At 44.3% G+C, this 15,003-nt stretch overlaps 1 protein-coding gene across 22 annotated transcripts in view; it reads left to right on the top strand.

Moving 5' to 3' along the window:
* The first annotated feature begins 1,952 nt into the window (after positions 1-1,952).
* The window catches only part of LOC149525314 (uncharacterized), a 398,451-nt gene continuing 385,400 nt past the window's right edge, over positions 1,953-15,003 (top strand). For 5 of the 22 annotated variants that reach the window (XR_016348827.1, XR_016348818.1, XR_016348820.1 and 2 more), the window contains exons 1-2: positions 2,318-3,559; positions 6,091-6,380. Coding sequence is in view for 1 of the 22 variants with exons in the window: in XM_089776360.1 (XP_089632486.1) it covers positions 2,208-2,295 (88 nt within the window). In the remaining 21 variants the exon portion in view is untranslated. The other 17 variants (XR_016348822.1, XR_016348826.1, XR_016348823.1 and 14 more) reach the window with 10 other exon arrangements.

Below are 15,003 nucleotides of genomic sequence, written 5' to 3'. Positions count from 1 at the left end.
AGGTGTTCTGCACTTCTAAAAATCATCCTCAAAGGGTTTTGGACCAGTTACCCACAACTAAAAAATTTGAAATCAGTACTTATTTTTGAAAGTGTGGCTGTTGGCCTTTTCCCAGAACAGAATGATATGAAATATATGCTGGCAGGATAAAGACCTTAAAATAGGTCTATTATTTCTGCTTATCCTCACCACATAATTATAGACAATGTATTCTACTGGATTAGGGAACAGGCATGAGAGAGAACTTAATGAGGGTGCTCAAGGCAACAGTGTACATAAGGAGAAGACTGCGTCTAAACTGGCATGGTTTTGCGCAAATACTTTTAACGGAAAAGTTTTTCCGTTACAAGTATTTCTGCAAGAGAGCATCTATACTGGCATGTGCCTTTGTGCAAAAGATTTGCTTTTGCGCAAAAGCATCAGTGCCAGTGTAGACGCTCTCTTGTGTAAGAAAGCTCCGATGGCCATTTTAGCCATCAGGCTTTCTTGGGCAAAAAATTAACTTGGCTGTCTACACTGGCCCTCTTGTGCAAGAATATTTGCGCAAGAGGGCTTATCCCTGAGCAGGAGTGTCGGAGTATTTGCCCAAGAACCACTGATTTTGTACAGTACAAAGTCAGTGTTCTTGTGCAAATACTCGCGGCCAGCCTAGACGCACCTGAAGTGTATATGTGACAGGTCGGGAGAAAGTTGGTAGGTAGCGAGAGCACAAATTAGACAAGAATAAGCTAAAAATGAAAAGTATGGAAGAGAAGAAAATAAATAAGAAGGACGGAATTAGAAAAAGTGGCATAAAAAAGGGAGGAAAAAGGGAAACCAAAAATGATGTATGTGGCAGGGGAAGGAAAGATGGAAAGGAAAGAAAGAGCAGAATTAACACACCACAGACATAGTGGATACTTAATATAAAACTGCTTTAGTACCTGAATGTTAGACTGAATAGCAATAAAAAGTAAAATATGGGATAAAACAGACTGTGTGGAGCCACACAGTTAGCTTAGTTTATCTAGGGCAGCAAAAATTTGAGGGCAGGGGTGGTGTGAGCAGGATCAAGTTGAAACAGGAGGAGGTCTGAGCTGGGGTGAAGGAGCATTTGGGAAGAGAAGGGTTCAGAGCTATGGGGGTCTGGTTAGGAAGGATTTTTTTTCTGGGTGCGGAGAAAAATGGATCCTAGAAGAAGGGGAATGTGTTTGAGCTGATAGAGGGGAAGGAATTCTGAACCTGGTTGGCTTAGGAAGGAGTTGGTAGGTATGAGCCTGGAATGTCCGGCTCAGATGGAAAGAGGAGAGGAGGACCGTAGGAGCCAAAGGAACTTTGTTCTCAGCTGGGATGGGTTGGGCTGGCAGAGTGCGGTGGGTGCGAATTGCTGGGTGGGACAGACAGCCCAGGGGTAAATTGGTGGTCAGGACAATGAGACTCCACGGCGTGTTGGTAATAAATAGTAGCCCCTCAAGGTTTGCCTAGGGATAAATACTATTTTCACGGTCCACCCACATCGCTCCCCTAGACTCCCCCCTCTCAGTTTCAATTAACTTTCAAAGCGGGTCTTGGGGCAGGGTCGGAGGCAGCAGGGGGAAGCCTCCTACCTGCAACCCCATCAGTGACTTTGGACCCCGGCACTGTCATTAACCATCAGCGGCGAGGTCTGCTGGAGGGTGGGTGGGGGAGGTCCAAGAGGAGCCCCGCGGGGGGCTGAAGAAGCGGGCGGAGGCGAGCCAGGCAGGGGCGCGAGGGCGGGATCCCGGAGCTCAGCAACAAGGCGCGGCCAGCGCCTCTCCTCGCTCCCACGTGCACACAAAGGGACCCGCCGCCGCCTCTTCCCATCGGACTAATAACTCCTCTCCCCCTTCCCCCGTCCCCCTCCTCCTCCCAAACCAGACCGCGCGCACACGCCCCCCCCCGCCCCCTCCTACTCACTCAGCTGCACCTCGCCGGGGCGCCTCCCCCCTCCCACCCCCCTCCCGCCAGTCCTGGTCCCAGTCCCGAGCGAGGCTCCCTGTCGGGGGGAGAGCGGTGCAGTGGTTGCAGCTCTGGGCGGATTTGGCTTCGCACCCCCCCCCTCAGGCCGCCTTGGGCTGGAAAGTTGCGAAGCGGGGTGGGCGGCAGGAGAAAGTTGAGCACAAAGCGAGGAGGCGAGGGGCGCGCCTTTGTTCTGCTGGGGGCGCTGAGCCAGAGCCAGCCAGGTCACAAGCGCTCGCCAGCCAGCGATGAGCCTCTCCCTTCACACCCCTCCCTCCGCCCCCAAGCCGCCGGGCGCTCGCAGGAGGAGGCGAGCGGGAGGTGTCTCGCACCAAGGTGAGTTGCGATTGACTCGGCGTTTCTTTTGTCTGCTTGCGAAACTCCATCCCGCTGCCCTCCCCCCGCTTCCTTGCCAAGCCAGTGAAACTTACCCAGAAAGTTAGTGCACAGCGGTGCTGCCCATGGCGACTGTCGGCTCCATCGCAGATGATAGAGAGCGGGTCCTGGAGCCAGAACTGGCCTTTCGTTGCCTGGGGGTGGCAGGGGCTGTCTGGTTTCCCTGGGCATCAAGGAGCAAGTGAAAGGGGTTCAGAGTGCGGTGTGATTATTTGCGCAGACAATACAGGGATGTGCCCCGGGCAGGGCTTCTGGAAATCCCCCGTCCTTCTGGCTGCAGCTTAGCTTTGGGGCTCTTGTCTGTGGCTACCTTTCCCTCTTCGGGTTTGGAAGAGGGGCTGGGTAGTTGGGCTGGAGGTGGGGGGACAGGTGAAGGGCCAGAGTGGTTTTGGCACTTTTTTGCTTTGCCAGTGGATGCTGCTGCTGCTGCTGCTGCTGCTGCTGGCCCCATCGCTGTAGCTTGCGCAACAGGTAGAGATGCCAGCGACTGGGAATCTCTTTTGTTGTTGGTCTCGTGGCCGGGATTAGGCTTTTGTTCTGAAGGGTGGATGTCTCCACAAGTGAAAGGACAAAGTCTTGCCAGATCCACCCGGGCGTGTATGTGCGCGCCTGTAAAGGGCCCCTTTCCTCTCTGGTGTTTATGTTTTCCTCAAATCTACGTTTGTCCCCGAGTCTCTGGAAGATCAAACCGACCGAAACCAGCTACCACGGGGATTGTTCTCAGGGATTGTCAAGGGAATCCAAACAAAGAGGTGCATCTACCGGAAATAATGACCTGAGAGATGGTCCCCCCCCCCCCCCTCCAACCCCCATTGAGATTGTTTTTCTGGGAGGCTCAGTGGAAGTTTGGACTTGGAGGCTGCTAGAGATGAGGAGGATTAACAACTGCAATGCTAATTGAGTGGAGGAAGAAGAGGAGGGGAAGGGCAGGGTTGCTCCTTTGGATACGCAAGGACTGGGTTGGGGGAGGGCCAGGAGGGGGGAGGCAGAGAGGAACCTGCTGCCGCTCGCTGGCTCTTTGTCTGCTCAGGGAACTTGAACAAAAGGAGAAACTCGGATGAACTCTCCATCTCTCGCTGTTTCTGGGTTATCTAATCTTCGGGAACTTTATCCAGGGAGAATTACCCAACTTCCTCCTCGCGCTCCTCACTACTGACAAAACAAGCGGCCTCCCGAGGAAGCCCCCCCACTTCGCTTGCAGAAGGTGAGTTTGTCCGATGGCTGGTTTGTTCTTCTCTCCCCTCGTCCCGCGGCGGGCTTCGGTGTGAATGGAAAGTGCGAAGTGAGGGTGCCCTATGGGGAAGCCACAGGCAAGAGGGATCTTTTCTCTTTCTTTGTAGGCTGCGCAGCGCAGGGAGGTATTTATTGTTTTTAGGGCAGTAACTCACCCATTGTGTACATGCTCCTGTGGAATAGATGGGTGGCCGCTAATCAGTCCTGCCCCCCTGCAGGCTTGCATTAGGGTCTAGAGAGAACTTGAAGAGTCTGGGTGTATTTTTCCCCCTAGGGAGGGGGAGGAGGAACAGGCAAACTTCTCAGGATTATGGGACTAATCAGAAAGGAAAAATGTTCAGAAATGCTGGCAGCAAAATGTGGCGGGGTGGCGAGGGGCATTTAATCTGTAGGGGTGAGGGTGGCGGAGGTGGTTTGCTTCTGTAGAAATGTGGCTAAAATGCTGGGGAGTGCCAGGTACTGGGGCACTGCTGGCGTGGGACTTCTTAGGGAGGGCAGGGAAGAGGTGGAGTAAGGTGTGCGGGAGGGCATAGTCTGGGGAGCTGAGAGACTAGTGTGGAGGATTTTGTTCAGTTTATGAGGGTGACTACAGGACGGCCAGACCTGCTTGGTTCTAAGTCAAACTCCCTTGCCCCCACAGTATATAGCAAATGGCTTTCAATCAAAGCAGAAAGCCAAACCTCAACTGGGTATTGATTGGAGTGCGTTAGCATAATGCTTTCTATTAAATACTTTGCAACTTTGGAAAACTTATTCTCTTTTAAACGTCTTTTTATTTCTCCCTCTTTTTGTCTATATCTTAGCTCTGTTTTTTCCCATTTCCCCTCACTTTTTTTACATTGTGTAATAACTGCTCCTTCTTCTTCCTTCATCCCACTCTGCTACCTTCCCCTTTTTTTCCTTGTGGTGTTCTCTTCCTACTTGAGGCATCTCTCCCCTCACCCCTACTACCTCTCTGTTCTTCCCCTTTTTATTTCCCATTGCCAGTGTCTCTGTACTTTCCCAGTCTTGAGATACAGTCACATTCTCCTCTCTCCTTTCACTTGCCTACCTCTTGCACTAAAAATCCCTCTCACTTGCTAGGACTGCTTCCTCTCTCTGGCCATGCACAGGGGTGCACACATCTACTCAAAGGTACATGCTTCTTCCCTACTCCTCTCCTACCCTCTAAATAACTTTTCTCTTACTCTTACATATATGTAGGCTCCCCTGCTATATGCATAGGACTATATTACACAGATTCTTTTGCCCCCTGCCAGTTTCCCCAACCAAACCTCCTCTCCACTCCATTGATGCTCCCATCCCCCTCTCTATAGACTCCTCCCATCATCTCCACAAAGGTTTTCTCTATTTCTCCCCCTCCCTCTGGCAAGTAGTAGTTTGTTCTCCTTCCTCTCTCTCTCTCTCCTTTCATGCCCATTCTTGGCAGCACAAAAACAGGCTCCCTTACCTTACCCTCCGCCCCCACACCTCCACATATACAACCAGCAGTGAAAGTAATTTAAAATTTCTTACAGGTACTATTGCAACCTGGGTTCCTGACAGCTCTTTAAATAGCACCCTGCTGTCTTCTGCTGCACTTCAGGCAGTTCTTGCCAGAGTTGTGCGCCACAGTGCATCCACTTACTTTCACCTCTTCACACAATTGTTGTTTGTGCCAGTATTCCACCCTCCTCCCCCAATTTCCCATGGCAGCTATCACTGAAAGAGCCACACAGGAGGCAGGAACAGTGGGAACTCTAGTGTAGACAAACTGCTTCTAAGTAAAAACTTAAAAAACAACAAATATTCTGGTAGTATTTTAACGACTAACAAAACATGTAGGTGGTATCATGAGCTTTCATGGGCACAGCCCACTTCTTCAGATGACTGGAGTGTTGGAAGTCCAGAACTTTGTACTTTGTCATCTGTTCTGTGTAGGGCCAGGTCTCAGCAGCAACTTTTGAAATGCTGCCAGCATCTTGTCTGCACTAATATTTCCACTAATGGAGATGCAAAACTGGGAAATACTACATTTACAGGGAAAAAGCTACAGGTTCTGCCTTGCTTCACTCCCATCATTCCAGATTTGCAGGTGTCTGAGCATGTGTATTCTCTTATTTGTCACACTCACCCCAGATACTTTCTTACTTCCCATGTCTTTCAGGCTTTTGAAATATTTCTGAGGTCCTTTGAAGATCCTCTGTCACTTTTCCCCTTAAGGCTTCAGTGTGTTTCAAGACATAAAACTACTCATTGCATGAAGAAATACCCATGCCTGTTTCACAGGATATTGAAAGTACTAACAGTATCCAACTGGATTCTTTAGTACTCCATCATGATGTTTAAAAGCTATCACCAAATTCTAAATTTAGAAGATGAGGAAATCATCTAGTTTAAAAAAAATAGCTGAAATTATTCAAATGCTAGATTGTAACTTTGATATCAATACTTAAACCAGGAATGGTTCTGTAGAATTACTAGTCATGCATTAGAACTAACACTCATTCATTATCTGAATAGGTAAAGTGCTTGTCAGGAGCATGATGGCAGCCAAAACATCTTACAGCAATGGGTGCCATATTGAATTTGCAATGGTGGGATAGCATGGTGGATACTTCAGTGTGGATTAACATAGTCCAAGCACTTCATGACGAAAGACTTCCTACTTCATCGTTTGGATGTATACATCTATTAATAAACTGATAAAACTGGTGGTAGTGGCTCTTGAAGTCAGAAAATATGGAAGTTGCTGTTGAAAATAGTTTGGAGTAGATCGCTTTGTGACAGTGATATTCTACAATTACAATAAGGTAGGTCTGTTCTCTAGTCATTGCAATACTTACATATTGCTATCTGCTGAAATCTTAATTTGTAGCTGTTCTTTCTTTGATAGGTTACAGTATGTAGTGCTATTGGTAGCAGAGTGGAATGTCTATTTTGCATTCGACATACATTTCTTTAGACAGAATACTCAGTGGCCTGATTTGCAGCAGTATTGAACATTGACAAACCTTTGAAGTCAGTGGGAACTAGACATGCTGGGAACAGCTAAAAACAAGCCATTAACTTTTAAGAAAAGTAAGATTAAAAATAGTTTAAACATTGCCTACAGTCATGATATGTAACAGAATTGCTCTTCTAAAAGGCAGTACTATATTGAATTCAGTTTATAATAAGTGTTTCCTGTTTTTAGACTAAACAAAAAAACCACCCTCCAAACAAACATTTTTACAGAAGATAGGATCAACAGAATTTTCATTAAGAAAAATAAAATGAAAAGTTCCTTTTTAAGTTTGGATTTAAGCATTCTTGTTCTACAATATTTATTTGGAAATCTGATCTTACAGCATTGTGAAATGATGAGATGTGAGCAGCTGAATCTCACTCCACTCTTTTCACATTTTAAAGTGAGAGACAAGCAAAAAAATGATCTATGGAGAAAAGGAAAACTACTAAATATGGAATTTCATAAATCTAAGATGTTAATAGCATAGGTGGGGAAATCTGTAGTGTATCTCTAAATGAATTATGAAGTTTGGAAAGAGAATCATGAGTTTTAATGCAAAAAAACCTTGATATCTGTTTACCTGTTTTGCATGGAATGTATTTACAACACAATATCGACAATATGAAAATGGTTGCCTTTGATGTATACTTTCCCTCCTCTGCTCTATACAAGATGTAGTGCAGACAGATGTGTATAATATTGAGAAAAGTGCTGAGCTGGTTGGCCTAATTTAAAGCAAAATTAAAAATCTGACCAAATCACTTGCTATCCTTTCCAGATGTAGAGAGAAACTGATTGCCTTTGTGGCTTGTTTTGTGTATAGTTACTTACACCTGATTTTTTTGGGGGGGGTAATAAGGATGTCCATTTTTATTTCTCTTGCTTACTGAGGCCATAATCTTGCAAAGTATTGAATGCCTTTAATAGAGCTCAAGATTTGTGCCCCTAAATGTTTTCTGCGGACATTTCTTCTGGAACTTGGGATACTTTAAATCGGCAGTATGGAAGTGTTTGTTTTCAAGTCTTATAAAAAAGAAAATACTGGGTTGTTTGTGTTTAGAAAAAAATAAAAAAAATCTGTGCTGCATGCAATTTAGCATCAATTCACAACAAAAGCTTAGTCATTTAGGCTTTTTTTTTTTAAATTAAAAACTTGTTTTCAATTAACATAAATCTCTTCCTCATCGGCTGCTTTCCCCTTACACATCTACAGGTCTTTGCTTTTGTTCAAAGTTAATTTTATTAGTTTTCTAATAAATATAAAATGTGGTTTATTTTTAAAATCTAATTGAAATCTATTACTTTGAAATTTGATAGCTCTGGAGCAAAAAATTTATGTATACAAAGAGATGACTACTGTGCTTTAAATTATTTGAGTCTTTGGTATTATTAAGTTTTTTTTGCTGTCATGGTTTTCAGGACACAGGTTTTTCTTTTGTTGTATGTTTTCTCATACTTTTATTTGCATTACATGTCATAATTAATTTCTTAGGGTCTGCAATAAGATTTAAGGATAAAAAATACAATTTATGTTTCATATGACTTTGGACTAATTCCAGGAGAAATGAAAAGCAGGATTCAGAGAGAAAATGCTTTTGCCTTACTCTATTAAGCAAAATAACCCTGCGCTATTAAAAACAAAACAAAACAAAACAAACCCTCTTGTGCTATAAAGTCATCTTCAGTTCAGCTCCACCTTTGGTCTAATTATTCAACCTGTTGTTCTCATTATTCAGTGACACTGTAAGAAAAACTTTAATTTTGACCCCACCATTTTTGGTTATAAGAAATGCTCTTTTCCCATGTTTTGTTTGTTTGTTTCATATTGATATGAAAATGACCATGGGAATAACAGAGCAACAAATAGAAAGAGAAGTTAGAGAAGGTATGGCAAAGTGCTTTCAGTCTGTCATGGTTTGTTAAATAATAATATTGAGCTTGATCACTGGGAAGAAAGGTAGAAGTGAACAGGGATTGTTGTAACTTCTGTTTTATAGATATTTCAGTATGGGGTGCACTTAGATGTTGTTATGAATAGTGGCTATGTAGAGGAAGGGGAGACTGCTCCCTCATGAAGGAAAAACCCACAGATTGGGGCCCTGTGGAAAGAAAAACTCAGTCAGGTTCCACCTCCTTCCCCTTCACTATACTTCCTCCTCAAGTCGTTTTCCCTGCAAAGAATGAATTCTCCAATTCTTGCAGAAGAAAAAACCTGAGATCTGCACACATTTTCAGTTGCTATTTGTCAGAGGCTATTTGTTAGTACCTTGTGCTAACTCTGTGGGGCCTCTTTTATTTTCAGCAGCAGAGCTCCAATGGACCAATGTTGCCTGAGCTTCCTTCACTAGTAGCTGCCCCACAGCCTGGCGTTTGTGGCCCAGTACGAGTTTCCATGTTTAGACTAGAGTCATAGAATACTAAGGGTGTGTCTAGACTACAGAGTTTTGTCGACAAAAGTGGACTTTTGTTGACAAAACTATACCTGCGTCTACACTACCGCTGAGTTCTGTTGACATAACATCGACAGAACTCAGCAGTTTTGTCGACGCTGGTAAACCTCATTTTACGAGGCATAACGCCTTTTGTCGACAGAGTTCTGTCGACAGAAGGTGTTATTGCATCTAGGGTTGTGTCTAGACTACAGGGTTTTGTCGACAAAGCAGCTTGCTTTGTCGACAGAACTGAATGTAGTCTAGACACTCTTTGTCGACAGAAGTTTTGTCGACAGTATCTGTCGACTGTCGACAAAACCCTGTAGTCTAGACGTACCCTACGACTGGAAGGGACCTCAAGAGGTCATCGAGTTCAGTCCCCTGCCCTCGTGGCAGGACCAAGTACTGTCTCTAGACCATCCTTGATAGACATTTATTTCAGTGTTTAACCACCCTGACAGTTAGGAACTTTTTCCTAATGTCCAACCTAAACCTCCCTTGCTGCAGTTTAAGCCCATTGCTTCTTGTTCTATCCTCAGAGGCCAGGAAGAACAAGTTTTCTCCCTCCTCCTTTTGACACCCTTTGAGATACCTGAAAACTGCTATCATGTCCACTCTCAATCTTCTCTTTTCCAGACTAAACAAGCCCAATTCTTTGTTTTCCTTCAAAGGTCATGTTCTCTAGACCTTTAATCATTCTTGTTGCTCTTCTCTGGACCGTCTCCAATTTCTCCACATCTTTCTTGAAATGTGGTGCCCAGAACTGGACACAGTACTCCAACTGAGGCCTAATCAGCGCAGAGTAGAGCAGAAGAATGACTTTTTGTGTCTTGCTCACAACACACTTGTTATTGCATCCTAGAATCATGTTTGGTTTTTTGCAACAGTATCACAGATCCCTTTCTGCTGTACTCCTTCCTAGACAATCCCTAGAAATTCAAATCCCTAGATCCCTTTCTGCCATACTCCTTCCTATTCTGTATGTGTGATTGTAGGGTAGCATAATGTAACTTTAAGACTGAGATTCCTGGCCTCAAGGAGGGCTGCCTAGTAGCTCAGAGACTGGGTGTATAGGGCAGATAATGCCTCTGAACTTGATCCCATAGAATTTGGGGACAACAATGAGTAGAGGAACCTCTTTGCATGTAGATGCACTGATTGTGGTCTGGCCTGTTTCTAAATGTACAGACATTTTACATTTTAGCTTTGGTGCTAAAGTAAAGGCATCAGTCATCAGTTTTGTCCCTTATTTTTCTTGGTGCTGATTCACATTGAGATCTGGTATCGTTCATGTTGACTTAATGAAAAGAGGATGGTTCATGGCCCAGTAAATGAGGAATAATGTTAGAAAGAAAGAGTTACTGTGTGTGAATTATATAGCTGAGATTTTAAAAAAAGTAATGGCAGTATATTAGAGCTCTGACTCAGAAATATTGAAGGGCAGCCCATTGCTCAAGCAAGACTTAGGCACAATCATATAAGATACTTGCTTTAAAAGGCTAAGTAAATAGGTCAGGATGGAGGTGAATCATTATTGGAATAGAGTTTTCATCTTGCTCTATTTTTTAACTCAATTGTTGTTTTATATAACTGGATGGTATTAACCAACCCACTTACAGACTCTATTCTGCTCTTTTGAACTTAAACAGACAACTTGAAATTTGCTGCAGACCTTCTGTGAAGCCTGGGCTGCGTGCTATTGTGCTTGGTATCTTTACCTTTTGTTGATTAAAATTCATAGACATGTTTATGGAGGATTGGGAACTCCCTGAGTACGTCTCGACTACATCCCTCTTTCGACAGAGCGATGTAAATGAGACCCTTCAAAATTGCAAATGAAGCCGGGATTTGAATTGCTTGCGCTTCGTTTACATAATCACATCATGGCCCTCTTTCGAAAAAGCGCTCTTTCTAAAATGAAACTGCAGTCTAGGTGCAGTTCTTTTGAAAATAAAGCCTTTTTCGAAAGATCCTGTAAACCTGAGGTTTTTGAAAGAACCGCGTCTAGACTGCGGTTTCACTTTCAAAATAGCGCTTTTTTGAAAAAGCACCATGACGCAATTATACAAAAGAAGCACAGGAAATTCAAATCCTGGCTTCATTTGCAATTCTGGAGTGTCTAATTTACATCCCTCTATTGAAAGAGGGATGTAGTCTACACACACCTCATGAATTTCAACCCAGAATCAGATAGGACCATAGAGGAAGAAACTTCCCCCTATTTGGTTACAATGCTGCTCCAAGTGCAAATTCTATCTTCTTAACTGTACACATTGTAGAGCACATTGCTAGGAAAATATTCTATTTACAGAAATAGAACACTTCAATCATTTGCCTTAAATCAGGATAATTCTGTTGAAGGCTACACAGACGATTTTCAAAATAGGTGAAATTTTATATAATTACAGTAAACATTTACGTTATGTGTTTTATTGAAAATGTTGTCATGGCATATTAATTTTATTGTCTGTTTTACAACATTATGTGATGCTTGTAAAGATGTTGGTAGATGAAAAGCACTATGCAAGTGTTAAACGGTCGCATGATAGCAACATAATTATTTTTGATATAAAAGTGCATTTTTCATTATCCGGAAAAAATCAGCACTTTAGTATACCTAAGCAACTGGACAAAGAGACGTGAATTTTGTTGAATGTCTTTACACCTAAATGCAGTATTGGCCTCAAAGCCATGTGCTACAGCCCTGCAATATATGTATTGAGCTACAAGCACACTTTTGAGTAATTCTAGTTATGTTAAATGTCTCCAAATTGAAAATGTTGTTAAAAGTGGTAATATATTTAACATGCAAAAATTACTTCAAGCTATTAAGCAAAAATGAAGACAAATATTAAAAACTATTCATTTCTTTCTGTTCTGAAATGTTGCCATAGGCCTCATGAGTACAGCACTTGAAGCAGTCATGGATAGGTAGTGGTAGTTGTAGAAGGGTATTTAAAGAATTGATGCTCTTCCATGGCTACTGTTGTCTCTGATCACACTTGTGATTTATCTTTCTTTTTTAAGCAGGAAGCATTCATTTTAATTTTAGCAATTTAAGGATTAAATCAAGAATCACTGAGGAATTCCTCATGTCAATAAAAATATATAGTTTTTTGGGGGGAGTAACACTTTCAAAAGTGATAGTGACTTAGAGAAACAAAGTGGGTGAATTAACATCTTTTATTGGACCAACTGCTGTTGATGAGAGAGAGAAGCTTTTGTGCTTATATAGAGCTGAAGAAAAGCTCTGCATAAGCTCAAAAGATTGTATTTTTCTTACCAATACAAGTTGGTCCAATAAAATATATTGCATCACTCTCCTTGTTGCTCAAATATCCTGGGACTGACAGGGCTACAACAACAGTTCACGTTATTTAGTCTCCTGAGTCTCTTTTGTAAAAGTGATGTGGGCTCTTAAGTGTTTTGGGGGTAAAATTTTTGCCAATAGAGACTTAATTCCCCTGTTGTAGGGAAAATGTTTTTACTTGTAGCTTAATTGTTATGCCCAGGATGGAAAAATAGCTCCAGTGTATCTATGCTCACACAGGGAAAGTGAAGCTGTGAGTTTTATCCGGTCTCTTGTGACCTGCCTTTCTTGACCTTTGATTCAAAGGGATGGACAAGATAACCCAAGAGGTTCTCTTCACCTTTATCTTTGAGTACTTTATTAGAGAGCTAAACAGGAAGCTACTCAATAGTACAGCTAGTTCATTAATAATTTATGTAATTGTGTTGGCTGACTAGTATTGACATTTGGTGCTGTGAAGACTAGCCATCCTGAGTTGATTTATAGTATGTGAGTTACTTATTTTTGGCAGACCTCTCTTTGCATAATTTTAAGTGAACTTGTTGGAGTTTTCAAATTCATTAGTTTATACTTATACTAGTTTACCACCCTATCAGTACAAAAGCTTCCTTTATCACTCGTGACTTCTTTGGGGAAAAATATATGGCTGCTATTGAAGCAGGCATATTCACACCTCCGTGATAATTTAGGTCAGGGGTTCCCAACCTTTTTTGGTCCCCGTACTCCCTTGGCTTTTAGTAAACCTTCCCGTACCCCCTATACACTATGGGTATGTCTACACTACAATGTTAGTTCGAACTAACGGATGTTAGTTCGAACTAACATTCATAGCCGCTACACTAGTGCTCTGCTAGTTCGAATTTGAATCGAACTAGCGGAGCGCTTAGTTCGAACTAGGAAAACCTCATTTTACGAGGATTAAGCCTAGTTCGAACTTACTAGTTCGAATTAAGGGGTGTGTAGCCCCTTAATTCGAACTAGTGGGAGGCTAGCCCTCCCCAGCTTTCCCTGGTGGCCACTCTGGCCAACACCAGGGAAACTCTATGCCCCCCTCCCGGCCCCGGACCCCTTAAAGGGGCACAGGCTGGCTACGGTGCCCGTGCTAGGTGCAAGCCTGCCAGCACCCAGCCAGCAGACCCTGCACCTGGCACGGCACAGAGCCACCCACCCGATGTCCCCCAGCCCTCCCCCTCTTCCCGGGACCAGGCTGCTTGCCCTGGACCGCAAGAGGTGGGCACCTTCCTGGGCTAGTGCGGACATCGTGGACCTCGTCCACGATCTCCGCACTAGGCACAGGAAAGTGGCCGTCTAGGGCAGGAGAGCTGCCAGCCTGGCCACCCAGGAGCAGGTGTGCATGAAAATCAAGGGGGTCCACTGAGACCCCCGACCCTGAGCCCTGAGCTTACAATGGCCGTCCTGGGTCAGACCAAAGGTCCATCTAGCCCAGTAGCCTGTCTGCCGACAGCGGCCAACCCTAGGGACCCTGGAGGGGATGGTCCGAAGACAGTGACCAAGCCATTTGTCTCGTGCCATCCCTCTCCAGCCTTCCACAAACAGAGGCCAGGGACACCATTTCTATTGGCTAATAGCACTCCATGGACCCAACCTCCCTGACTTAATCTCACTTCTCTTTAAACTCTGTTCTAGTTGTAGCCTTCACAGCCTCCTGCAGCAAGGAGTTCCGCAGGTTAACTATTTGCTTTGGGAAGAACAACTTTCTCTTACTAGTTTGAAGCCTGCTACCCATTCCTTTCCTTTGGTGTCCTCTAGTCCTTCTTTATGGGAACTCATGAAGAACTTTTCTGAATGCACCCTCTCCACCCAACCCCTGCTTTTAGAGACCTCTATCCTGTCCCCGCTCCGTCTCCTCTTTTCTAAGCTGAACAGTCCCAGTCTCTGTAGCCTCTCTTCATCTGGGACCTGTTCCCAACCCCTGATCATGTTAGTTGCCCTCCCCTCTCCCAGCCTTTCTCTTCCCCTCTCCCACCTCCTTTTCCCAGTCTCCCCCAGTTTTGTTCAATAAAGACAGAGTCAATGTTGGAAGAAACGTTATCTTTATTTTGTACATCAATAAGAATTGGGGCTAGGGAAGGGTAAGTGGAAGGAGGTGAGGGAGGAATGGGGTACGAGCCTCCGATGGGGAGGACTGGGCTGGCTCTGCGGGCTTCTGGGGGTGGAAGCTCTCCTGCAGCCCCCCGATTGCCCCCTCTCCCCAGATGGCAGCCTGCGGCAAGTGCAGCCGGGCTGATGGCCGAGTGGTGTGATGTGCCCAGTGTGGGTACTCCGGGCAATCCAAACCAGGACTGCTTTGCAAGCGGGGCACCCCTTAGAACTGTCTGTCCGGGGTGGGGGTCGGGACCCTTTAAGCGCAGCCCTCGGCTAGCCTGAGACAGCATCTCCACGCTCTAAGTTCTCCTCTGATGCCCTGCCGGCACTGCTTCCGGCCATCCTTAAGCCCTGTTCAGGGTCCACTCAATGTGGACTTGCTAGTTCGAATTAGCAAAACGCTAATTCGAACTAGTTTTTAGTTCTAGACGCGTTAGTTCGAATTAGCTTAGTTCGAATTAACGTTGTAGTGTAGACGTACCCTATGAAAGGAAATAAATTCTAGACTCTAGAATCCAGAACTTTTTTCACTAACACTACTACTTTTAGAATATTTCAATTAGGATAATCTAGTTATT

This window comes from Pelodiscus sinensis, chromosome 2 (assembly GCF_052426305.1).
Source record: "Pelodiscus sinensis isolate ZL-2025 chromosome 2, ASM5242630v1, whole genome shotgun sequence".
Taxonomy (NCBI): Eukaryota; Metazoa; Chordata; order Testudines; family Trionychidae; genus Pelodiscus; species Pelodiscus sinensis.
The sequence above is the reverse complement of the archived record's forward strand: the minus strand, read 5'-3'. Positions and strand labels throughout refer to the sequence as shown.